The sequence below is a fragment of the Hylobates moloch genome, unplaced genomic scaffold (genome assembly GCF_009828535.3).
Source record: "Hylobates moloch isolate HMO894 unplaced genomic scaffold, HMol_V3 SCAFFOLD_12, whole genome shotgun sequence".
Taxonomy (NCBI): Eukaryota; Metazoa; Chordata; class Mammalia; order Primates; family Hylobatidae; genus Hylobates; species Hylobates moloch.
In genome coordinates, this window is record NW_026652287.1 from 21,516,740 (window position 1) to 21,543,089 (window position 26,350).

Consider the following 26,350-nt stretch of genomic DNA (forward strand, 5'->3'; position numbering starts at 1 on the left):
GCAGCAAGCCTCTGCCCAGTGCCAGCCACCCCCTTCAGCAAAGGGCAGTAGAGTCAGACCTGGTGGTTGAGAGACGACTACCACGTAGCTGGAGAGCCGGACGTCACAGGCGGCGCCGCACTCGAGTGGGATGGGCGAGCGCTGGAAGTGGTGGAGCATGTCCACGACCGAGGGAAAGTGGAGGTGCTGCACACGGCACTGGCCCCGCTCAGTCAGCGACAGGCGCAGGTGCTGTGGGAGGAGAGGATGGTGGGCTCGGGCTGTCCCTCTAGGACCCTGAACTCCAGTGGAGAGGGGTGGCACGGTCCTGCCTGCCCGGCCCCACCCCATACCTTGGCTATCCCCTGAAAGTTGAAAGTGAGCACGTATTCCCCACGCCGCGTCTCACTCTGCCGCACCAGGAACACTCCATGAGCATCAGGGCCCTGCAGCTGAACCAGCTGAGCTGCTTTCACTCTGGAGATGGGGCCGTGGAACCAGGGGTAGCAGGACAGGAAATGGTCCGTCTTCTGACAGGCCGGGTCCAGCAGCCCCCCAGGAGAAGCACCTGTTAGATAAGATGGGTGATGGTGGTTGCAGGGGGCTACCTTATGTCCTGGGCTGAGTCTGGGTTCCAGCATACCCAGAAGACAATGGCCTAGCCATTGGTTTACTCACCTTGGTTAAGGGAATCTGTGCTGCCCCTTGGGGAGCTGGACGTGCTAGGCTCTAGGGCTGAGGGAATATGCATCTCTGCTTCTGTACTCTCCAGCCTGCTGGAGAAGAGGCTGAGGTTAAGGATCTGGGCAGGTCAGGGGTGGTAGCAGCAAAGGTCGTGCCAGGGACGAGGGCCCAGGACCTCACCCTCGGCCTGTGCACTCCGAGAGCTCAGCCATCCATGAATTCAGCTGCTGCTCGTCTCCCACCTCAAAGATGATGTCTGTCCGGTCCTTCACCTGGTAGGGAGGAAGGGAACAGGGTTGGGTCTGATGTATATGTATTCGTATTGCCCCAGGGTGTGAAAAGCCTTGTCACTCACCTTCAGCACAAAGGTGTAAAAGTTGTCAGGCATCTCAAGGCGTGTGCACCGTCGGACCTCCTGGATGCTGGAGCAAGCTGCTTGTAGCTTGGGCCTTGAACTCTATGAGACCAAGATGGGATACTCAAGGCTTGTTCCTGATGCTCTTTCTTCCAGCCAGGCCTGAGTTTGTCTATAGTCTCCCCAGGAGTCCCCCTTTTAGAGAGAGTATCCATGGTGTTGCTGTGCAGGCTCTGAGCCTGTAGTGAGGTCCACAGTGCCTTCCCCTAGCCTCCTGAACACTATTCACACTGAGATCCCAAGAAGCATGTGCTGGCAGAAGGCCAGCCCTCCCAGCCCATTGGACCTGGTCCTGGGGACATTCCCACTCTGCCATGTGTCTGACATCGTTTCTCTTCCCACTGGTGAGCAAAGAGCTCCCTGCCCAGCCAGGCGATAGCAGCTGCTGACCGTCTCGTCACACCAAGCCCAAAGGGGCAGAGCCTAGCATGGCTAGCCCAAGTTAAAGCCACTGTAAAACCACAAAATCTTGGTCCTGGACCTCCCCAGGACACCCGGCACATAGGGCTACAGGGTGGATAGGAGTTAGCCACTGTTCCTTTGCTGGCAGGAACTCTGCTCCCAGGTCTCAACTGACCCTGCAGATGCTTCCTGTGCTGGGGCACTCTGCAGCCAAGGAGCCAGCTGCTTCCGGTTGGGAATCTGCTCAGGAGGGGGTTTGCCCCTCCCCTTCCTCTTGTGACAAGACTGAAAAGATGGCCGAAAGAAGAAAAGGGGAGAAAGAGATGAGAAGGAATGGACAGAAGTGGCCCCACTGGGCCCCCCCATTCAGGTGTTCCTGGAAAATACTACAGCCCCTAACAAACTGGGAACAGGGGGATGGAAAGCAGAGGCAGGCCCAAAGGATGTTCCAGCAACCGTGGCTTCAGGTGATCCGACCTCCACCTCAGCCCAAAAGGGCATACCTTGGACTAGAGCTGCTAGTGCTGTTGAATTGACCCCCAAAACCAGATGCTTAACCTTGCTTTAGACACAGAGGTACCAGGTACCTCTGTTGGAAGGACCATGACCCAGTGGCCTGGCCACCTCCTTTATCCCCGCTTCCCCACGTGCAGGAGAGTCAGTGAACAGTGAGGTAAGAGGGCAGCCTGGCAGGAGCAGGATGGCCACCTGGGCCCTTCCAGCAGGTCTCCTGGGAGCTCCCGGGCCTGCTCTGGTTGGCGGACACAACAGGCTGGGGGAGAGTAATGACGGCAGGAACGATCAACACTGGCCACAGCTTACTGCAGCCTCTCACTAGAAAGCTGCGTGACTAGGAAATTCCAGCCTGAAGTGACCAGCACCAGCCAGGGCATTTTCACCTCCTACTCCCAGAGGTCCAGCAGCCAGGACAGGGCAGGCAGAGAGGCCTCGCATGGCATCCACACGGGCACTGGACACAGTGCAGTGTGCAGGGATTGGGGCCTCTGTGCTCTTGCCCGTTTTCACAGCCAGCCAGCCCTGCAGAGCCTTCATTTCCTGTCTGCAAGATTGGTAAGGTGCGAGTGGCCACTTCCTTCTGCTACTTTTCCAGTTGGCCCTGCCTGGCCCCAACCCTCCCCACTGGCTGCAGGCCTTAAGGATCACTGGGAGGATGTAGGCCAGGCCTGGAGGGGAACGGGCCTGGTCTCCCTTTCAGTTCCGCTCCAGGCCTAGTCCCCAGTGTCAGTGCTGAGATTAACCAGCAGAGCCGCCGGTTTCACTCTGACTCTGGCCCTTGCAAGCCAGCTCCACCCCCAGCAGCTGAGGAACTGCTGAGCAGGCAGGCAGTGGTGAAAAGAGGATTCCCCTCCTCACCCACAGCCAGCCTGGCTGCCACCTGCCTGGTGGCTGAGCACAACCCAGGGGTTCTTCCCCGACTCCCCACAGCAGCCGGTGAGAGCTGCCCAGGCCTAGAGCCACAATCTCAACCCAAGCCTGCCAAGTATCAGAGCCGGGGTCCACCACTAAGCTACCCGGTGGTGTGGGTGTCCTATGCCAGAGGCTCCAGCCAGGTTGCAGCGTGTGGGCACATGGGGGCAGGATAACCCCTGCTGCAGCTGAAACCTCAGCCTGGACAGCTCAGGCTGTGGCCACTGCAGGGAAGGAGCACCAGATGCCCATCTGATTAAGCTATATGGGGGGGATGGGTGATGGGGGAGACAAGCTCAAACCTGGGGGCTGTGTCAGCAGCTGTGGGGGCTTTAGGTTCCCTCCTCTCACGTGCCCGCTATTCCACCTCCCTCAAAAGTCAAGCCAGACCAGCAACAGCTGCTCCCTGGACCCAGCTTAGGCTATACTGTGGTTGGGTGATCAAAGTGGCCAAATCATTTCAGGTATTTGTGGTTTGAACAGGAGAATGTCAGCCACCACATCCTGCAGCGTCTATTTCTGGGGAGCAAGTCTTCTCCATTCCCAGCATCTAAACAGATGGCTTTTGTTTGTTATGGCCACTGTGGCTCCAGTGGGAATAATCTCTTTCTTTGCTCTGGCTGCTAGGAATCTCAAAGTCAAAGATGCAGGCCAGCTCCAACACTACCCCAACAGTAGGACTTGTATTTATTTCAACAGCTAACTTTATCCCAGATGTTATAGTTCTTTTACCTTCTAGGGTTTTTTGTTTTTTGAGACACAGTCTCACTCTGTTGCCCATGCTGGAGTGCAGTGGCACGATCTCGGCTCACTGCAACCTCCACCTCCTGAGTTCAAGTGATTCTCCTGCCTCAGCCTCCACAGTAGCTGGGATTACAGATGCCTGCCACCACACCCAGCTAATTTTTGTATTTTTAGTAGAGATGGGGTTTCACCATGTTGGTTGGCCAGGTTGGTCTCGAACTCCTGACATCAGGTGATCCGCCTGCCTTGGCCTCCCAAAGTGCTGGGATTTCAGGCATGAGCCACTACGCCGGGCCCTACCCTCTAGGTTTTAAGATTCAGTCCTGACCCTGCCACTTCCTATACAACCCCGGACAAGGGGTTCAGCTCTCCATGCCTTAGTTGTCATCTGTAAGTCAGCTCATTTTTTCACAAGGTGAGCTAACACAAGCAAAAGGCCTGACTCGCACAGCTGTTGTTAACAGGCTGGTGAGTAAAGCCTGCTTGGGTCCCACTACAGTACTGACAGCATGACAGTCCCCTCTGAGTGGCCCAAGCCACTGGGTACACCCCCAGCTTCTCTCAGCCTTACAGAACTATTGTCCCATTTTGTCACATGCTCCCTTACCATCCTGCAATAAATTCCACGTAATATAACCAACATACTACCCTAACGTATAATTACAAGACAGGGACAACAAAGGAATGTCACTTAGCCGAAATAAAACGTGCTTCAGTGCAACTGCAGACAACACAACCAACTACTCGGCTGCTTCTGAGTTTGTTGTGAAAAGAAGGCCAAGAACGTAAGGGAGCCAAAGGGCCGGGGAGCCAGGAAAGCCAGCCTGGTTCCAGATCTACCCAGGGCCCACATGGAAATGCAGTCCCAGGCTCCCTTCAAATGGCCCTGTGCTGTGATCCGTCCCCCTGCAAAGGTCTCTGAGCCACGGTCCCCTCATCTGAGAAGTGGGGATGAAACACCAGCCTCGTGAGGGCACGCAGCTCTCCCTGACTCCCACCTACCTGAGGATCCCTCCTTCTCCCACCTGGCTGTTCAGCCCGCCTGGAGGGAATGTGACGGGCTGGAGGCAACAGACCCTTCCTCTCTAGGCCTCACTTGCCCTCATGCTGTCACCTGGAAACTCTTGCTACCTACTGCCCCTTCTGTGTGCTGAGGGACAGGAGACCTGCCTTGGCACAAACGTTTATAGGGCCAGGATGGTCCTTCTAGAGTCTTCCGAAGTACTGGGCCACACCCCACCCTGCCAGGTCCTCACAACCACCTTCAGTGGGGTCTGTTAATGGCTTTGCCCTGAGGCATCCAGCAGACTGGCTGGCCAGGCTCTCATGGAGCTTCCATGTTAGCAAGGGCTGAGACAGGCAAGTGGGGGCAGGGCGGGGCTGGACACACCAGTCAAAGGCCAGAGCCCTGGTGGCGTGACCACACCTACGTGGAGAGCAAGGCTGATGGCATGGCCTCCCCTGGTGAGAGAGCAGGAAGAGGCACAGGTGAGCCTGCCACAGCAGCCCCCAGAAGCCACCATGGGGCTTCAAGGCTGTGGGAATCAGCTTGAGCTTTTTCTAAGGTGGGGAAGCTCATAACAGGAGCAGGCCTGCTGGCTGTCCCCCTCCTCCTGGGATGCTGGAGGGCAGGACACAGGGCAGCATCTGACACACCCCAGCAGCAAGGGCCTGGCCCAGACCACCCCTGGGAAGAGACCGCCCACCCCTGGGAACCCCCCCAGGCCACACTAGCTCCCTGGTGGTCTTATCTTCCCCAGGGCCTTTGAGCCCACATTCATCTGTGTACAGCAGCAGCGGGACAGGCTTCCGTCAACCCTCCAGCACCAGCCATGCCTCTGCCACACCTATGCCCTCCAAGAGGCATCTGGCGGCCTGGGCCTAGCTCTGCAGGTGGTTAGAAGAGCCCTAGCTCTACCACTTACTACCTTTGAAACCTTGGGCAGGACACTAACTGGAGATTCAGTTTGCTTTCAGTAATAGGGGGCCCGTAAGCAGGTCCTGTTGACCTTCTTACTGGAGGAGGAGAGGGAGGGGGTCTGAAAAGGCACAGCAAATTCCAGATCCTGTCCTGGATGGCTGAATCCCTCATGCTGCCAGGATGGATGAATGGATGAATGAGCATTATTATGGAAAATACTTAATCCAAGCTTATTGTCTGGTATCAAAAAGTTAACCTACTTGGGAAGCTGAGGCAGGAGAATCACTTGAACCTGGGAGGCAGAGGTTGCAGTGAGCCAAGATCACACCACTGTACTCTAGACTGGTCGACAGAGTGAGACCCTGTCTTAAAAAAAAAAAAAATTCCTTGCCTCCTTCCAAAAATGATTTTAGTCAGGTTAGAGAGACCCAGAAAGAGCTGGGAGGGAGACAGCTGCTACAACACAGACAAGAGTCCCTCTTGCGACAGATTTGTCTCTGAGCTTCCTGGCAGCCAGTGCAAAGGATTCTCCGAGAGAGGACAGTCATTTGTGGACAGAGAATGCTGCTGCTTAGCTCCATTAAAGACTCTGAGAAGTCCTGCAGCAGAGAAACCTATTGAACCCATGCATTACCCAGACTTTGACCTCTTTCACAGACCTTATTACCATCCCAAGGTAATACGGGATTGAGGTGAGGAAGGTCCTCACCTTGCACTCTCTCCTTAAACATGGTGCCTCTCAGCCATTCGCTGGGGTGGGCAGCATCAAGACTGAGCCTAGTTGGTAAAAGCCACCCAGTATCCTGCCCAGAAATCCCTCAGGGCTGCAGAACCATGCAGCAACTCCACCATCCTGAGGTTTGGGATACTCAGTCCTGCGCTTGAGTCCCAACTCTGTCTTCTCTTCCATGGATAAGTGACTCACCTCTCCTAGCCTCAGTTTCCAATGTTTTTTGTTTTTGTTTTTTTAAAGAGATAGGGTCTTGTTCTGTGGCCCAGGCTGGCTCACTGCAGCCTCAAACTCCTGGGGGCTCAAGTGAGCCTCCTGCCTTGGCCTCTCAGGTAGCTGAGATTACAGACACATGCCACCACATGTGGCTGATTATTTTTTTGTAGAGATAGAGATAGAATCTCGCTATGTTGTCCAGGCTGGTCTCAAACTCCTGGCTCAAGTGATCCTTCTGCCTCGGCCTCCCAAAATGAGTCTCCACGCATGTGTGTGTGTGTATTTTGTTTTTGAGGCAGGGTCCCTCTCTGGTATGTGTGTGTGTGTGTGTGTGTGTTTTGTTTTTGAGGCAGAGTCCCTCTCTGGGGTGTGTGTGTGTGTGTGTGTGTGTTTTGTTTTTGAGGCAGAGTCCCTCTCTGGGGTGTGTGTGTGTGTGTGTGTGTGTGTGTGTGTGTGTGTGTGTGTGTGTTTTGTTTTTGAGGCAGTCCTTCTCTGTTGCCCAGGCTAGAGTATAGTGGCACATACTAGCTCACTGCAGCCTTGACCTTCTGGGCTCAAGCAAGAGTCTGCATTTTCTAAGATGGGATAATAATGCCACTATCCTCCCCTGAGAATATGAGCATAGTGTGTGCAAAAGAGCTCCCAGGGGGTATGGAAGGATCTCGGGAATGGTAAGGCAGGGAGGAGCACAGGGCCTTAGGAGCTCAGCCTTAAGAGAGACTTGAGAGCAAAGAAGGCCCCTCCCTGAGCAGCCCTCCTGAGTTGTCACTCCCCTGCTCCCATGCACCAGAGGCTCAAGAAGGCCTCCCTCTTCCTTTTCCATCTTTGGGTCTTGGCCAGGCACAGAGAAAGGGACAGTAGTGTTTGCTGAATATTCTCCAAAGTGGCGATGGAGAAAAAGGCACTGGAGGTTAAGGGAATAGCAAGAGCCAACACCCAGAGGGCAGAAGGCACAGCCCCAGGCTAGAAGACAACAGGGGCTTGACTGTGGCTGGAAATGATGCTCACAGACCCCACGCCACCCTTTAGTGAGCAGCTGCTGTGTGCCAGGCATTGGAGCCTGGGTGGCCCACCAGCGGTTTCCAGATTGTGGAATTCACAGGCTGGCAACATTTTTCAAAGTTTTCCAAGAGGAAGTCACAGAAATGAGCATCACACCATCAAGGACACGACAAAACCAAGTAGGAAGGTCATGGTTCCAGAGCAAAGGACAACCCTGGGCATCATGGACAGTGAGATTTATGAAGGAGACGACTCACCACCCTGCCCTGGGCCATCTCCGTGCAAGGAGCAGTATATGTGAGCCTCACGTGGCCCTCCTGTGCCTTCACCCACTTCACAGATGAGAAGGCTCAAGAGACCTCCAAGGGGGAGTGAACACAGCACAGGGTGCTTCTATGACCTGCTGGCACAGGACATCTGGAAGGGAGTTTGCAATCTGCATTTTAACACGGGCCCTGGGTGGATCTGAAACCCACCGGCATCTGAGCTGGCTGGGGTCTGAGGGAGGTCAAGAGAGCTGGGCAGGGAGGCCTCTGTCCCCCATTTTCTCCCAGATGCCGGGGAGCCACAGAAGACTTGCAGGAGAGGAGGCACGGCCCATCCCTCAAAGGCAGAAAGTGGTGGATGCTGGGAGCCGAGCAGCCAGGATTCCAGTCCCAGACAACTGCTGGGGGAAAAGGGGGTATTCTCAAGGAGACCCCAGTGAGGAAAGAGAAGCCAGGCTAGAAAAGTGTGACACCTGGGCCTTCTGGGAGTTGGGCAGCATCAAAAACTGCCATCTGTCCCATCAGAGTATACCCAAGTCTGTCCAGAATTAGCTACTTCCACCCCCACCACGCTGCTCCAGCCTACCCTCCTCTGCTCAAAATTCCCCTGCAGCTACAGGAGGCTGAAGCAGGGAGGTCAAGGCTGCCGTGAACTATGATGGTGCCACTGCACTCCGGCCTCGACAACAGAGCAAAATCCCATCTCAAAAGAAACTCCCAGCTGGGCGCAGTGGCTCACACCTGCAATCCCAGCACTTTGGGAGGCCGAGGCGGGCAGATCACAAGGTCAGGAGCTCAAGACTAGCCTGGCCAATATGGTGAAACCCTGTCTCTATTAAAAATACAAAAATTAGGCCAGGTGCAGTGGCTCACACCTGTAATCCCACCACGTTGGGAGGCCGAGGCAGGCAGATCACCTGAGGTCAGAAGTTAGAGACCAGACCCACCAACATGGAGAAACTCTGTCTCTACTAAAAATACAAAATTAGCCAGGTGTGGTGACACATGCCTGTAATCCCAGCTGCTCGGGAGGCTGAGGCAGGAGAATCGCTTGAACCCGGGAGGCAGAGGTTGTGGTGAGCCAAGATCGTGCCATTGCACTCTAGCCTGGGCAACAAAAGCGAAACTCCATCTCACAAAAAAAAAAAAAAAAAAATACAAAAACTAGTCGGGCATGGTGGCAGGTGCCTGTAGTCCCAGCTACTTGGGAGGCTGAGGCAGGAGAATCACTTGAACCCGGGAGGCAGAGGTTGCAGTGAGCCAAGATTGTGCCACTGCACTGCACTGCAGCCTGGGCGACAGAGCAAGACTGTCTCAAAAAACAAAAACAAAACCAAACCTCCCCTGTGGTCCCCACCTGAGAGACCCCTGTTACCTCCTCAGCCTCTTGGGCCTCCCTCCCTCACTCTGATCCAGCCACACTGGCCTCCACTCTTCAGTGTGCCAGGTGCGCTTGGGGCCTGTGCCCTCAGAGAGGCAGCTGCCCCCACAGCTTCACAAATACGACTGCTTCTCAAAGTGTCATCTCCTCAGGGAGGCCCTCCCTGACCGCAGTATCTAAATCCCGAGTCACAGAAGCCCCTTCACTTCCTTCCCTGCCTGTTGTCCTATGAGCTGGTCTTGCGCATTCCTTGATGCAGGTCTCTGCTGTGACTTGGCTTTGCTCACGTGGTGTCCTTGGCCACGAGCCAGTGCCTGCTAGGTGGTGGGTGCTCAACATTCATCATAAGCCTTTTGCTGGCCAAGCATCCTTTGTGCTGGGTAACGGGGGGCATAGGGGAGGATGGCCCCTACTGCCATCCCCCACCCCAGTGAAGACCATGAGTGATAGGGATGCTACAAGCCAGTGCTCTCAGGGCTGGGGTAGGCCTCCCAGGGCCCCTCCAGCTGGCCAGGGAAGAGGGCAGGCTGAAAGGCAGGGTCAAGTGTGTCAGTCCCCTGACCTCCCCACAAGGGCACCATCAGGAGCCCCCATGCTACAGACTCTGGGAGGCAAAATCACGCAGTGCCCCAGCCATGAGGAAGAGTCAAGTGGAGCCAGGGCTCCAATCCTCATCTGCCCACCCCCAGCCCCAGCACCCCCAACACCTGGTCTCCCTCCAGCCGCCTTCCCACCCACACCTTCTCCTGCCACCCAGCCCCTGCATTTGTGATGCCCTGCCTGACCCAAACTGCATGTCCCAGCAGAGAGAACCTCCTCTCCTCCAGGGAGCCTTCCCTGACCACTAAGTCATGATTAGTGCAATTCCTGTGCCTCTCCTTCAGCACTGAGCTTATCGGACCGGCCATTGTTTCCTGATGACGCAGCTGCCTCCACCATCTGACTGGGAGAGTTCCTCTTGGGGTTGGGGTGGGCACCAAACCTTGCTGCCAGCTGAGGCCCAGCCCTGGGGCAGGCCCAGAGGAGGTACTTGGAGGGTTTGCCGGGTGGATGGATGGATGAGCACTTGGGTAGGTACCTGAGACCCCCAAGCTCTCAAGTGCCTGGGAAGCAGAAGGAGGTATGGGGTATGATGGGTGATCTCAGCCCCCTTTTCCCCAGCTCCTTGGGGGGCAAACTGAAGGCAATGAGCCAGTTCCAGCGACTGAATCAGTGTGGGAACTATAGGCCACAGGGCGCTTCTCTGCTATGCCCCCCACCAGGACCCCAAGCCCAGGCTCTCAAGTGCCAAGCCCGGCCCCTCCTTCACAGACCCTTCAAATGCCGGGCCCCGAGCAAATCACTTTGGCCCGCTGTGCTTCAGTTTCCTCACCTGTAAAATGGGGATGATAATGGAACCCACTCCTTGGACTTGTGCAAGTGAGCCTGCCTGCTGCCCTGAACGCCCAGTGGGCCCATTCCACAGGGCAGCGGCTCCTAGACCCCCACCACCCTGTTCATTATGGGCCAGATCCCCCCTTGGTCTGCACCCTGCTGCCTCAGGTGCCCTTTCCCCACAGGGGAGGAGGAAAGAGAAGAGAGAAGCTTCCAGAAAAGCCACATGGCTTCCAGAAAAGCCCTTTCCTGGCAAGAGCCCCCCAGTGCCAGAAACAGAAACCTCCACAGCCAGAAACGTCTCCCTGCTTTCCAGACATTTGAGGGCTTTGGGGGTCCCAGGCCCCTACCCAAGTGCTCATCCATCCGTCACCCAGCAAACCCTCCAAGCACCTCCTCTAGGCCCGACCCAGGGCTGGGCCCCCACTGGGAGCAAGGCTTGGTGCCCACCCCAACCCTGAGAGGAATTCTCCCAGTCAGATGGTGGAGGCAGAGACAGACATGCTGAGTGTGACACCCCCAAATATAGAATCCCTGTTCAGAGTCAGATCCCCCCTCCAGGCAGGTGGCACCCCAGCTCACACTGAGTGACTGAGTGTGGTATGGGCAACAGGACACACACCAGCCTGCTTTTCCCGTGTATGTGTGTGGCGGGAGGGCGCAGGGGAAGTGATTAGCCAGAGATGCTGGGACAGACAGGACTTGGGGACCTGTCTAAAACCCCACCCAGAGTGAATTCCCCTCAGTTCCATCATGGTCCTCCTGCATGTCAGAGAATCACAGGGACACAGACACAAAGACCCCTCTCAAAGAGACAGCGACCACCCCCCCAACATAGAATCATGATGGCAAGGTCACAGAGCCCCTTTCAGATGCTAGAGTGGCCTCCCTACAGCGACAGACACCCAGAGGAAGACCTTCACGCAGGGAAAGACAGCCCCCACCACACCTGCTTCCAGACCAGCCCAGAGTCCCCAGCAGCGACATGGTCCCCTCTTCAGATATGGGTGCCAACTCAGGGGGTGGTCAAGGGTGGAGGGGCCAGTTAGACATGGCCCCTGCAGCCTGCTGTGAGGATGGTGGGACACGTCCACTCTCAAGTCGGCCATGGTGGAGCTATGCGCAAGGCCTGGGGGCAGTGGCTTACGAGGGACGATGCCTGGAAAGCCCTACACTCCCTACCCCACAGTGGGCACCTTCCCCAGCGCTCTCATCCCAATACATGGACAGGAAGTCCAGGCCCCATCCAGCCCACCTGGCTGGGAGGAATGTCCTGGGATGGGCCTTGCAACGAGCAGGATGGAAGGAGGGGAGCCACACCCCCAGGGCCTTTTCCCTCCACGCCTTCACTCAAGCTGTGCCCTCCGCACAGGGCACCATTCTGGCCAAACCGCTGGGCTCTCAAGTGCCAAATAAGGACAAACAACTGTCAGGCACTGGGAGCTGCGCTGCAGTGACAGCCAGCGGACCAGCACACGGCACAGGGCATGAAGCAGCTTCCATCCACCTGCCCTATCCCCAGCAGGCCTGAGCCACTTCTGAGGACAAGATGGCATCTCTGGGCAGTGCTCAGCTCCATACACGGCAGGGCCACCAGACCCCACTCCAGGCCTAGTCCCAGCACCTCCCCTGCTGCATGCCAGCTGCCATCAGCCCACGCCTGGCACGACCACATCCTGCTCCCAGCTGTCCCCATAGGAATCCTTCCTGCCCCCACTGTGGCCAGCCTGGCTAAGCCCAGCACCCCTGCCCTTGGCCACACCTTTTTCAGGTGATGCCTTCTGCTCCTCGCCACCACAAGGCCATGGATGCCCCAAACCATGAGTGCCAGGCTGTGCTCCCAGACAGAAGGGAGAGCAAGCAGCTCCCTTGGCAGGGAGGGGGCGAGCCCAGCTCCCTGCAGTGGGTGGGGGTTGTTCACACCTGTAATGAGCACTTTGGGAGGTCAAGATGGGCAGATCACTTGAGGTCAGGAGTTCGAGATGAGCCTGGCCAACATGGTGAAACCCTGCCTCTACTAAAAATTCAAAAATTAGCCAGGCGTGGTGGTGCATGTGTAGTCCCAGCTACTCAGGAGGCTGAGGCACGAGAATCACCTAAACCTGGGAGGCGGAGGTTGCAGTGAGCCGAGATCGACTGCACTCCAGCCTGGGCTACTTCAAGATGCCCTCTCAAAAACAAAACAAACAACACCAGTGAGGACTGTAGCCAGGCCCCGCATCTGTGACGATCACGGAGGGTATCCTGGGGCCCCAGGGCTGGGTCTACCGTAGCACACACCAGTGGAGCCAGGTCCCCAGGCTTGAATGGGGCACCGACAGCCCAACCCCCTGCCACAAAGCCAGGACCAGCTCGGGGAAGCCCCGGCCAAGCATCTGCTCTGCACCGGGTGTGGGTGGAAAAAGATGTGGTTAAGAAACAACAAAAAACCTCTGTCGCCCATCTCGGGTCGGGGGAGTGCACCAGAGGAGAGGGGAGTCGTCACCACCAAGATCCCCAAAGCCCCAGACAACGGTAGCTACTGCCTGCCTTCGAAGAACGATGATTCAGAAGAAGAGGTGAGAGCAAGGGCTTCTGGGGCAGAGGGGCTCCCAGCCAACTGGCACAGCCAGGCCAGGTCCTCCTCCAGCCACAGCACAGCACCGGGAATCCCATGTCCTTCTGAGCTCCACCCGGCATGGACTCTCATTACTAACATTTTAGCTCCTGTTTACTGAACGTTTACCATGTTACAGGCCTTGACAGCCTCTCACTGACATCACAAAACAACAGGAAATCACACCAGCCACACAACAAAAGCCAGCTGGATTAAATAATTAAAAGTGAAAAAGGAAACCAAGACAGAACTAGAATAAAACCTAAGTAATTATTTATCTGATCCTGGGTGGGGAAAGGCCTTTCTAAGGTAAAAAAGCAAAGAATAAAACCATAAAGATCACTGGATTTTACTGCCTGGAACTTGCAAACCCCCATAGGTCAAGAATGCAGGGACAAAATTGAAAAGTCAAATCGGAAACTAGGGAAATATTTGCAACATGGGACAGAGCTAATATCCGTGCCGTGTGGTGTTCACAAATCAAGAAAAAGGCAAGCAGTGCGGGAGACAAACATGCTGAGTAAATAGCCTGATAAATCACAAGAAATGTGTATGACCAAGGAACAGAAAGAGAAACAGTCGAACTCCACGGGGACAGAAAGATCAGTGGTTGCCAGGGGCTGGAGGTAGGGAGTTTTGGGACTGACTGCTCCAAGGTTTTTTTCTAGGGTGATAGAAATGTTCTGGATTAGATAGTGGTGATCATTGCACAGTTGTTTAAATATACTAAAAGCCAATGCATTGTACAATTTAAACAAGTGAATTTTATGGTATATGAATCATATCTCAACTTTTGACAAAGAGAAATGGTCAAACTTAGGATAGATAACCACTTTTCATCCAGAATGTGGCAAAGGTTTTTAAAATAATACCCAGTGCTGGCACCACTGGTGACAAGAAGAGACATGGGTATGACCTTTCTGGAAGGCTACTCAAAAATAATGTATCAAAAGAATAAGAAATGGCTATTAGGCAGATGAAAAGATGCTCAACACCATTTTCTACTGGGGAAATGCAAATCAAAACCACACTGAGGCTAAACCCGGTAGCTCACACCTGTAATCCCAGCATTTTGGGAGGCTGAGGTGGGAGGACTGCTTGAATCCAGGTATTCCAGACCAGCCTGGGAAATATGGTGAAACCCTAGCTCTTCAAAAAACAAAAACAAAACAAAACAAAAAACCACATCATGTAGTGTGGTGAAAAACAAAAATTAGCTGAGTGTGGTCGTGTGTGCCTGTAATCCTAGCTACTGAAGAGGCTGAGGTGGGAGGATCACTTGAACCCAGGAGTTTGAGGCTGCAGTGAGCTGAGATACTGCCACTGCACTCCAGCCTGGATGACAGAACAAGACCCCGTTTAAAACAAACAAACAAACAAAAAAACACCACACTGAGAAACTACTTCACACCCTTTAAGATGGCTGGGATGGCTACAGTCAAGAAGACAGACAATAAATATTGGCAAGGACGTGGAGAAACTGGAGTCCTCTCATGCAATGATGGTGGGAATATAAAATGGTACAGTTGCTTCAGAAAACAGGTTGGCAGTCATATTTATTTTATATATAGTCATTTTTTTTTTTTTTTTTGAGTCAGAGTCTCTGCTTCCCAGGCTGGAGTGCAATGGCACGATCTTGGCTCGCTGCACCCTCCACCTCCTGGGTTCAAGTGATTCTTCTGCCTCAGCCTCCTGAGTAACTGGGATTAAAGGCACCCACCAACAGGCCCAGCTAATTTTTGTATTTTTAGTAGAGACAGGGTTTCACCATGTTGGCCAGGCTGGTCTCAAACTCCTGACATCAAGTGATCCACCTGCCTTAGCCTCTCAAAGTGCTGGGATTACTGGCGTTAGCCACCGTGCCCAGCTCAATGTAATTAAACATAGAATTACTATACACCCCAGCAATTCCACTCCTAGATGTATCCCAAGAGAAATGAAAACACAGATCCATACAAAAACTTGTCCACAAATGTTCATAGCAGCATTATTCATAACAGCCAGAAAATGGAGATAACCTGATGTCTATTAAGTGATAAATAAGCAAAATGTGGCAAGTCCATACAATGGAGTATTTTTCAGTCATAAAAAGGAACAAAATACATGCTATAACCTCGGTGAACCTCGAAAACATGATGCTAAGTGAAGGGGAAGCCAGACACAAAAGGCTGCATAGTCTGATTCCACATATGTGAAATGTCCAGAATAGGCAAATCCCTGGAGACAGAAAGGAGATGAGTGGTTGCCAGGGGCTGGGGAGGAAAGTACGGGGAGTGACTGTTCATGGGTACAAGGTTTCCTTTTTTGATGACGAAAATGTTCTAAAATTAGATTATGGTGAGGGTTGCACAACTCTGTAAATATACTAAAAACCAATGAATTATACGCTTTACACAAGCAAATTTAATGGTTTGTAAATTATATCTCAATAAAGCTTTGAGAGCAAGAATGGATCAGAAGTGCTCATAAAAGCCTTGACCCAGCACTCCCCTTCTAAGAACTGAGCAGAAGAAAATCATCAGAAGTGGGCGCCAAGACTGACTTAAGGTGTTCATCCCAGGGTCATCTTATACCAGCAAAAAAGTCAGAAATGGGCTGGGCGCAGTGGCTGTAATCCCAGCACTTTGGGAGGCTGAGGCAGGCAGCTCACCTGAGGTCAAGAGTTTGAGACCAGCCTGGCCAACATGGTGAAACCCCATCTCCACTAAAAATACAAAAAATTAGCCGGGCGTGGTGGTGGGCGCCTGTAGTCCCAGCTACTCGGAGAGGCTGAGGCAGGAGAATGGCGTGAACCCGGGAGGCGGAGCCTGCAGTGAGCCGAGATTGCGCCACTGCACTCCAGCCTGGGCGACAGAGCGAGACTCCATCTCTCAAAAAAAAAAAAAAAAAAATTAGCCGGGTGTGGTGGCACATGCCTGTAATCCTGGCTACTCGGGAGGCTGAGGCACAAGAATCGCTTGAACCTAGGAGGTGGGAAAAAAAAAAAAAAGAATACAGAAAAATGTTCAGGACACAAAGTGAAAAAAGCAGGTGACCAAATAGTATGAGGAATGCCAGGCCCGCAAAGGCTGAAGTTTTTGTCCACAAGCTCTTGCCTGCAAGGGGCTCCAGACAGAATTGTGCAAAAAGTAATCCCTTCCCAGCAATTGCTGAAGGAATTGGAATTTGGAGGCAGAGGCAAAGTTAAAGACAGAGAAGAGGCTGGGTGCGGTGGTGGCTCACGCCTGTAATCCCAGAACTTTGGGAGACCTAGGTGGGAGGATTGCTTGAGCCTAGGAGTTTAAGACCAGCCTAGGCAACATAGTGAGACTTTGTCTCTACAAAAAAACTTAAAAATTAGCAGGGCATGGTGTTCTGCTAATGTCTGTGCTAACAGCAGCATTAAATAGTCCCAGCTACTTGGGAGGCTAAGGTGGGAAGATCACCTTGAGCCCAGAAGATTGAGGATGCAATGAGCTGACATGGCACCACTGCTCTCCAGTCTGGGGGACAGAGCAGTGTCCCCCAGTCTCAAAAACAAAAATGACAATAATTACATCTACCAAAATGGAAATGCTGGTTCTCTCTGGGTAGTAAGATTGTGGGAGGTTTTTCTGGTACTGTTTTTTTTTTTTTCTTTAAATAGTTTCTGCCATGAGCTTTATTAATTGAAAAGGCAAAATAAAAAACATTAGGAACTTAGACATGGAGGCCCTCGGCAGGTTAGAGACAGTTTCCTAGATTACATGGGGTACCCAGATGAAGACAGGGCAGGGCCCCCTTCCAGGTGGTTCCCTAGAGAGCGGTTTCTCTCTCCTCCTACAGTGGTACCCCTGTGTATAGAGCTGAGGTTGGGGTTCGAGTCAGGCATGGGGCGGGGGGTCCCAGGCAGCAGCCACAGCGAGGGAGGTCCAGAGGCCAGGTGGCCCTTAATCGCCCCTATGTACGCTGTCACCCAGTGGTTCCAGAGGCCAAACAGTGGGCGGGGGCCACAGCCTCCTCCTCAACTCAGAGGGGAGATAGGAAAAAGGGGGTATGGGGCCCCAGAAAGGAAGCTGAGGTGGCCCCTCCTGCACTGGGAGAGGAAGCCCCCCCCGCCCCAGCATTCGGAGACCTCTTCTAGCGCATTCAGTTTCCTTTTCCATTCACAAAGAACTGGGTGGGGGATTTCCAGCAGCGCCAGTGGGGCCAGCCAGGGGTTGCTGTGGGGAGCAGCCAGGCTGCTGCCCATCCCGGGGAGGGACCCTGGGGACCCACCTGTGGGATCTGGTGGCCTCCTTCCCCTTTTTCCGCCCTTCAGGGTAGGAACACATCATGCCAGCTCCTCCCTGAGCCTGCAATTGGCTCAAAACAACCCACTAAGGCAAGTGTTGGCATCCCATTTTCTGTAATGAGCCACTGAGGCTCAGAGAGGCCAAGTTCTTGGCCCAGAGCCACACAGCAAGGATACAAAAGCCAAGATCTGAACCTGACCCTGTCCATCTGCCCTTCTCCAGCATCCACCCTTTGCCCCTGGACCCTGACCCTGAACCTCCAAGCCCACAACCCTGACCCCACAATGGTCTCATCTCAACACCAGCCCCTCAAACAAACAAAACAAAAAAATACCACACCAACTTCCAAGAAGCCAGTAAGAGCAGCCAGGCCTGGTGAGCAGGACGGGGCAGGGATGGACCATAATAACTTAATTACCCCCCTTGTTGGATTCAGGGCACTTTCTAGGCTGTGGATTCGCAGAATTTGAGCTGAAAGGAAGCGCCCCGATACCATCTGCCCCCGTGGTTTCAGCGCGGTCGGGGGTTTCTTCTAAGCGGCAAAGCACTTTTTCAAAAACGATTTTGCATGGAACCCCAATAAGGGGGCAGATGGGGCGGCAGTGTGTGTGGCTGGGGCCGCAGGAGCCCTGCCTAACCCCTTCCGCCTTCCCCATCACTCCCAGAAGGCCACTGCAGGCACCCACTTCATAGCTCAGAGAGGACTGGGACCTACCTGGGTCACACGGCAGCCCAGGACAGAGTGTGGATGGCACCTCCATTCCTACCCCAGGAGCCTCTGCCCCTGGTCCCCCAGGAGACGTGGGCCCAGGAAAAAACAGGCTTCTTAAGCCTGTGTGCCCACCAGGACCTGAGCTCTGCCTGCCTGCCAAGACCAGGGCTTAGTCTGCCCTGCTTGCCGGGATACGGGCTCATTCTGACGGTGGAGGGTGGGTGCTTTCTCTCTGCCTGTTCTGGGGCCTAAACACAAACCCCATGCCCCTGGTGCCCCCAGGCCTTGGCAGACCCACCAGGGAACTCTCATTTCCTGCCTTGGCCACCTCCCAGCTCTGGGGCCTCGGGCAAGTTTCTGGACCTCTCTGTGCCTAGTTTTCTTGGCTGTGAGATGGCTTCATCACTGTCCCTACCTCCGGGGTTTGTGATAAGGATTCCATGGGATGTGGCGGACACATTGCCTGTCACATGAAAACCAATTAATAAAAATGGGCCGGGCGCGGTAGCTCACGCCTGTAATCCTAGCACTTTGGGAGGCCGAGGCAGATGGATAGCCTGAGGCCAGGAGTTCGAGACCAGCCTGGCCAACGTGGCGAAACCGCGTCTCTACTAATAATACAAAAAAATTAGCGGAGTGTGGTGGTGGGCGCCTGTAATCCCAGCTACTCGGGAGGCTGAGGCAGGAGAATTGCTTGAACCCTGGAGGCGGCAGTTGCAGTAAGCCGAAATCACACCACTCTGCTCTAACCTGGGCGACAGAGCGAGACTGTCTCTAAATAAATAAATAAGTAATAAATAAAAATGACGACGCCAGTGATGCCTGCAGCAGCGAAGCCTTGCAGGCCCCAGCGAACACTGGCTGTGTTGGGCACAGCTCTAGGTGCTTCCCAGACAGCACTCAGTTGATCCTGGGGCCGGAGCCATCATTCAGCTATTTTAACTTGAGTAAACTGAGGCACAGGGAGGGCAAAGTGCCTTCCCCCGGGTCACAGGCTCAGAAGGGCAGGGGCAGGCCAGGCCCGATCCTGTCAGAGCCTGAGGCGGCTTCCTGCCGGCCCTCCTCCTCCTCCTCCTCCTCCTCCTCACACTCCTGCCTCGAGAGGAAACCGCCAGGCCTCCGGCGGACGTCCCTTTCTTTCTGCTTCCTCTTTCCCACACCCGGAGGCATGGGGGTGGCTCCTGCATCCCCGCCCAGGCTCTGGGCCCAGAGCCCGACTCCTGTGGCCTCCCCGGGTCTCAGTTTCCTCCTCTGTAAAGGAGGTTCAGGGCGGTGCCGCCTGGAAGAATCACGGCAAGGACGGACGGGCACAGCCCTCCTGTGCCCAGGTGGTGTCACGGCCCACCCAGAGGGAGCTGCCCACCTGCGCCTCTGCCTCCCCTGCAGACCCAGGCACGCCCAGGAACCGAGGCCCCCAAGGGATGGGTCACTCATCAGACACCTGGGCTCCTGTGCTATCTCTGGGGGGGACTTTGTGCTCCCAAAATCAAGGTCAGAGTGGCCTTGTTCCAGGGCTTCTGGGTGCCCCAAATGTCTCCTGCCAGAAGGGTGGGCCCAAGGCTGCCCCTCACCTGCCCAATCAGTGCTTACCGTAGCCTGCCCCCCATGACACTTCCCATTTTACAGAAGAGAAAACTGAGGCCCAGCAAGGCCAAGTCACTCACCAGGGACACCTGGCTCGAAAGGGGATGAGTGAGGATGGCTCTGAAGCACATTTGCCCCCAAGTCGCAGCCACTCCTACCCAGATCACTGCCTCCTGGGCACTCAGGCCTGTGGTGCAGCGGGGGGCTCAGGGCTGAGGGCTAAGTCCCCCTGAAGCATCCCCCAGCCCCTCTTCTACCACTTCTCCAAGCTGGGCATCAGAGGCCACGGGTGGGATATGCCAGGCAGAGTCCTCCGTGCCAGGTGAGGGGCGCTGGCCAGCCCCCTCCAGGTCTCAGTGTCTGCATCTATAAAATGGTGGCATTGGATAACATGGTCACAGGAGCTTTTCCTAGTCTGAGAGCCCAAAACAGGTGCCCCCACCCATGCAGGGCCCTAGTTAACAGCGCCATCAGTAATACTGACAGTAAGTCCTTCTAAGGACTCACTGCTCACAGGGGCAGCCAACTGCCCAGGTTCCAAGCCCCTCTCAGCCACAGAGGCTGTGAGACCTTGGGAAAGCCACCTAAGCTCTCTCAGACCTAGTCTCCCCATCTGTGAAATGGGCCTAATGGCGCAGCTACCCTCACAGGGCTGCTGTGAAGATAAAATGAAGCCAGGTCAGTAAAGTGCCTCCTGTATAAGGAAAGCCCAATAAATGGTGGTTTAAAGGGCATTTATCAACGGCTAGAACTCCATCATGTCCTCCACTGTACAGATGAGGGAAACTGAGGCTCAACCTCCAGAACCACCAGGGCTGGCAGGACTTCAAGACCATCTCAGCCAATCCATGCCTGGGCATATATGGAAACTGAGGCCCGGCAGGCTGGGCATGCTCCATTTGAAATGGGAGCCCCACCTCCCCAGGAAGGTCTGGGGCCCAAGGCCAGCTACTCCAGCCCAGCAGCTGCTTCTGGACTCGTTCTCCTTCCCCAGGGTCCCCACTGCTGTCACCTCCCCGTCAGGCTCTCCCGCTGAATCAGCGGCAGCACAGGCCAGGCTGGGACCCCCTCCAATGCCGGCCTGACACCGCCAGATCCTCTGATTTTTTTTTTTTTTTCTGAGACAGTGTCTTGCTCTGCTGCCCAGGCTGGAGTGCAATGGTGCAATCTCAGCTCACTGCAACCTCCACCTCCTGGGCTCAAGCGATTCTCCTGCCTCAGCCTCCCAAGTAGCTGGGATTACAGGCACACCCACTGTGCCCAGCTAATTTTTGTATTTTTAGTAGAGACTGGGTTTCACTATGTTGGCCAGGCTGGTCTTGAACTCCTGACCTCAAGTGATCCATCCGCCTTGGCCTCCCAAAGTCCTGGGATTACAGGTACGAGCCACCGTGCCCGGCAGATCCCCGGATTCCATAAGAGAAACCAGAAGTCTGGATTCTGTGAAATCTCTCCGCTTTAGGTTGTAAATGTGGCAACCAGTGCAATTTCCTTTTCTTGTAACTGCCAGGTGAGACGCACACCTCAGGCCCAGCCCAGCCTGGAGCTGGGTTATATACTTTCTGGTTTGAACCAGTTCAGCAGGTGGCCAGGGACTTGGGGTTAGGGGCCCCTTGGGATCAAGGGTTCCCGTCTCAGGGTTCAGATCCCCTTCACTTCATGACCCCAAGCAAGTCTCTTTGCTTCTCCCAGTGCCTCAGTTTCCTCATCTGTCAAATGGGTCAGTGAACCATGGGAAGGTCCAAGAATTTAGGGCAACGCCTGGCACACAGAGGCACACATTCAGGGCCATGAATGTTGGGGCTCAGAAAACAACAACCCAAAGAAAGGTGCTGTGGCATGTTAAGTATTTGAACTAAAGAAGACTAGAAGGGCTCAGAAGGGGCCCTCAGAGGCAAAGCCTCTCTCACCTCCTTTTGCCCTCCTGTCTCTCTCACCCTCCTCCCCTGAAGCGAGTCATAGAAACTAGGCGGCTGGGTGCAGTGGCTCACGCCTATAATCCCAACACTGGGAGGCCGAGGCAGCAGAATCACTTGAGGCCAGGACTTTGAGGCCAGCCTGAGCAACATAGCAAATCCCCATCTCTCTTAACAAAAAAAGAAAGAAAGAAAAAAGAAAAACGGAACCAGAATTCTTCCTCAAGGTAGGTCATAGAATCTAGAACCCCTCTCCCTGAAAGCCAGCCATAAAACCTAGAAATACAACTCTAACCTTCCCCTACCTTCCTGGGTAGGAGCCATCCACAAAGAAATTCTCCAACCTACCTTGTCTGAGGGAGGCAGGTTGTAAGTTCCGGAGAGGTCCTGCCCTATACCGGGAGGAAGGAACACCATGCAGAGGCCAGGAGGAATGGGAGCAAGCAGGCCTTGCTGGGACCCCGCCTCCGTCTAGCTCAGTAGATCACACCCTTTCGTCCCAATCCCATTTTTATGCAGCTATCCCTGCTCCATCAAACCTAAACACCAGACAGACCATCTCCTGGGGTCTTTCGGTCTTCATTCCTGAAGGCTACATGTCACATAAAACTTTGATTCAATAACTTTGTGATGCTTTTCTCTTGCTGACCTGTCTTGTTGCAAGAGTGTCGGTCGTGACTCCGATGATGGGTGACGAAAGGCATGTCACCTTTCCCCCACATAAACACACTGCTCCCCTGTCCTCGCCCTGCCTGGGGCTCAGCGGTGCCCAGGGGAAGGAGGTCTCTAGAAGAAATCATGCCATACTCTCCCATCGCGGGCCTGAGCTGGGAGACCACAGGTAGCCTGGAGGGTCCCTTGCACCCACTCCCACCCCCAGGCGGCCCAATCAAGTGTCTCAGGCCCTCTAGGCCTAAATCTTCCAATTGTTCCCACTGCTCTTAATGTAAAACCTAAAGTCCCCACTGTGGCCCACAAGGGCCTCTGCAATCCAGCTCCACTACCTTTGTAGTCTCACCCCTCCCTGCTCCCTCGAACCCCAGGCTGCCTGACTATTCCACAAACTTGCCTGGTTCACGCTCACTGCAGGGCTTGTGAACCTGCCATTCCTTAGCCTGGGACTCCTTCACCCAGATCTATCAGGACCGACACCTCCTGCCAAGAGGCCTTTGCTGACCAACCCCAGGGAAGGCAGCCCCCTCCCACCTCCCAAGGGCCCACGCTGCCCACCTGCAGTGGTCACTGAGACTAGAGAAAGCTGGGACTTCTCTCCCCTTCTCCTGACCTTGGAAAACACAGACATCTCCTCCACCCGCACCCCCACCCCCTGCAGGCTGTGGCCTCCCCTTGCACACCCCCGGTCACAGAGCGCCCTCTCCCAGAGCAGCCCTCACAGTGCCCCTGGTGGTGCTGCACGGTCACCCTGCTCCACAGGCCCAGGGTCACACAGCACGTCGGGGGCAGAGCTGGGGCCCAACTGCAGGTGAGGCTCACCTGTGGCCTGGGCCCACCTGGCCTCAGACTTCTGGGCAGCTGCCTTCTCTTGGCTCTCACCCTCCAAAGCCTCTTCCAGCCCTGGGCAGCAGGGCCTCCACCAGGCTGGCACTGGGATTACATCTGCTCCCTCTCCTGCGGGGCACCCTTTAAGTGACAGACCGCAAGTGCAAATCCAAAGCTTAAGCCCTTTGCCACCACCCACTGGTGGTCAGAACTTTCTTTTCCTTTTGTTTAAAACTTCCCAGAGCCAACCCCTGGGTCAGAGGTCAGGGGTCACAGTTGACCACCTAGCAGGCACATGCAAGACTTGTGGTCTGAGCACCCTCGGCCCATCACCTGGACACGGATTCACTGAGGGGATGCTCCTGAGCCGCCCAGACTGTTCCACCCGATGCTCCGAGGGGCTAGGAGAAGGCTCCCCAGGGCTGCTTGCTTTGCAGGCAACACCCCAGGCCCCACAGCAACCACCAAGCCTGTGACAGAGCCCCAGCCAGCCAGGGCTACAGCAAAGCCCTCTGGGACCTCCCTGGTTCCCTGGATTGGGAAAAGCCCTAGGGAATCTGATGGGGCCCTACCATCAGGGCTCCCAGAGAACAGGAGTCTTGGGGATGCCTTCCCCTGAGGGCCCAGCAAGCACTGGAAATAAACCTGGGCTTTCCGCCCGAAGTCAAAACCATAACAAACCACGACAACCGTGGCAACGGCAACACAGCACTCATGGAGTGCTCCCAGCGTCAGGCACGTGGCACATGCGCTCTCCCCACCAAGACACACAGCCCTATGGGGTAGGAACTATGAGTACCCCCGAATGTACAGAGGGGGAAACTGAGTCTCAGAAAGGTGATACCACTTGCCCCGGAGCTGAGAAAGCAGCTTATTCATTATTCAAACCCAGGGCCAGCTGGCTCCCGACACCTGGTCTTCCAAGATTATTTTTATTTTTTATACATTTACTTATTTTTTTGAGATGGAATTTCGCTCTTGTCACCGAGGCTAGAGTGCAGTAGCACGATCTCAGCTCACTGCAACCTCCGCCTCCTGGGTTCAAATGATTCTCCCGCCTCAGCCTCCCGAGTAGCTGGGATTACAGGCATGCGCCACCACACCGGGCTAATTTTGTATTTTCAGTAGAGATAGGGTTTCACCACGTTGGTCAGGCTGGTCTCGAACTCCTGACCCTGTGACCCACCATGTTGGCCAGGCTGGTCTCGAACTCCCGATCTCAGGTAATCTGCCTTGGTCTCCCTAAGTGCTGGGATTAATGGCATGAGCCACCACACCTGGCCACAGAGGTTGTTTTTCAAAGTTAAGAACCCCGGCCAGGCGCAGTGGCTCACACCTGTAATCCCAGCACTTTGGGAGGCCAAGGCGGGCAGATAACGAGGTCAGGAGATCAAAACCATCCTGGCTAACACGGTGAAACCCCGTCTCTACTAAAAATACAAAAAATTAGCCGGGTGTGGTGGCGGGCACCTGTAGTCCCAGCTACCCAGGAGGCTGAGGCAGGAGAATGGCGTGAACCTGGGAGGCAGAACTGGCAGTGAGCTGACACCGCGCCACTGCACTCCAGCCTGGGTGACACAGACTCTGTCTCAAAAAAAAAAAACAAAAACCCCACAGTGTCGCACAGATAAGATCATGTATTGGGGCCGTTATTTGTCTTTCATGGTGTCACAGCCTCGAGATTTTTAACAAATGATGAGAAAACCGTTTTTTATCTGTGCTTGCGTTTTCCCAACAGCTTCTGATTGTGCTTGGAATAAAACACTTAAGTCCTCCCATTCCCAGTGTCCTCCACCCACATGTACTTCCCTGCTCCCCATCTCCCTCTCTCTGTTCCCACCACACCGGCCTCTTCATGTTGTCCTTTCTTCAAAACATGCTAAACACATTCCCCACTCAGGGTCTCTCTGTCCATGCTGTTCCCTCTGCCTGGAAGGCCCAGTGATTTACTTAGAATGAAAGTAAGTGACCTCCTGGCCAGGCGTGGTGGCTCGCACCTGTAATCCCAGCACTTTGGGAGGCCAAGGCGGACAGATCACCTGAGGTCAGGAGTTCAAGACCAGCCTGGCCAACATGGTGAAACCCCATCTCTACTAAAAATACAAAAATTGAGGCCGGACGTGGTAGCTCATGCCTGTAATCCCAGCACTTTGGGAGGCCGAGGCGGGTGGATCACAAGGTCAGGAGTTCAAGACCAGCCTGGCCAACGTGGTGAAAACCCATCTCTACTAAAAATACAAAAAATTAGCCAGGCGTGGTAGCACGCGCCTGTAATCCCAGCTACTCGGGAGGCTGAGGCAGGAGAATCACGAACCCAGGAGGCAGAGCTTGCAGTGAGCCGAGATTACGCCACTGCACTCCAGCCTGGGCAATAGAGTGAGACTCCGTCTCTAGAAAAAAAAAAAAAAAACTGCTTTTCATAAAAAGCCAGCCCATAAAGGTAGGAATGACGTTTAAAATGTAAAGAAATTGTCCAAAATACATAACGACTTTTATAAATAAATTTTTAAAAGGCTAGACAGACAATAAAAACATGTACTTCACAAACAACGAAATTTGATGGCCAATCAACATATGAAGAGGTGCTTAACCTCCATGAATCATCAGGGAAATGCAAAGTAAAGCCACCTTGAGATCTGGGAATGCAGCCACCGGTGACTCTCAACACCAAGTGCCTGGCTAACATGGTGAAACCCCATTTCTACTAAAAATACAAAAATCAGCTGGGTGTGGTGGCACGCGCCTGTAATCCCAGGTACTTGGGAGGCCAAGGCAGGAGAATCAGCTTGAACTCAGGAGACAGAGGTTGCAGTGAGCCAAGATTGTGCCACTGCACTCCAGCCTGGGCAACAGAGCGAGACTCCGTCTCAAAACAAAAACAAAACAAAACACAAAAAAACCCACCAAGTGCTCAAGTGTTGGTGGGGAAGTGGAACCACCCGGAACTCTTGCCCACTGCCAGTGGGACACAAAATGGTGCAGCTGCTTTGGGAAAAGTCTGGCAATTTCTCTAAAGTAAACACGCACCTACTCTATGACTGAGCAATGCCACTTCTAGGAATCCACCTGAGAGAAATGAAAGGATGTGTGTCCATATTTAGACCTAGATGCAAACTTCATAACAGCCTTATTCATAAATCAAAATAGAAACAACCCAAATATTCATCAACAGAGGATGGGATAAACCAGTTGTGGGACATGGAGACATCTGTGCAATGGAATCTATTCAGTACTCAAAAGAAACAAA

The 26,350-nt window shown here is 54.2% G+C and overlaps 1 protein-coding gene across 5 annotated transcripts in view; it reads right to left on the reverse strand.

Moving 5' to 3' along the window:
* Positions 1–26,350, reverse strand: part of SH2B3 (SH2B adaptor protein 3) — a 45,770-nt gene that overhangs the window by 3,687 nt on the left and 15,733 nt on the right. For 2 of the 5 annotated variants that reach the window (XM_032168678.1, XM_058425701.1), the window contains 5 exons: positions 1,019–1,120; positions 844–935; positions 658–752; positions 333–547; positions 60–231 (listed from right to left, as the gene is read on the reverse strand). In XM_032168678.1, coding sequence (XP_032024569.1) covers positions 60–231; positions 333–547; positions 658–752; positions 844–935; positions 1,019–1,120 — 676 coding nt within the window. Of the gene's footprint in view, positions 1–59; positions 232–332; positions 548–657; positions 756–843; positions 936–1,018; positions 1,121–13,071; positions 13,920–26,350 lie in introns of those variants that run through there. The other 3 variants (XM_032168677.2, XM_058425700.1, XM_032168679.2) reach the window with 2 other exon arrangements.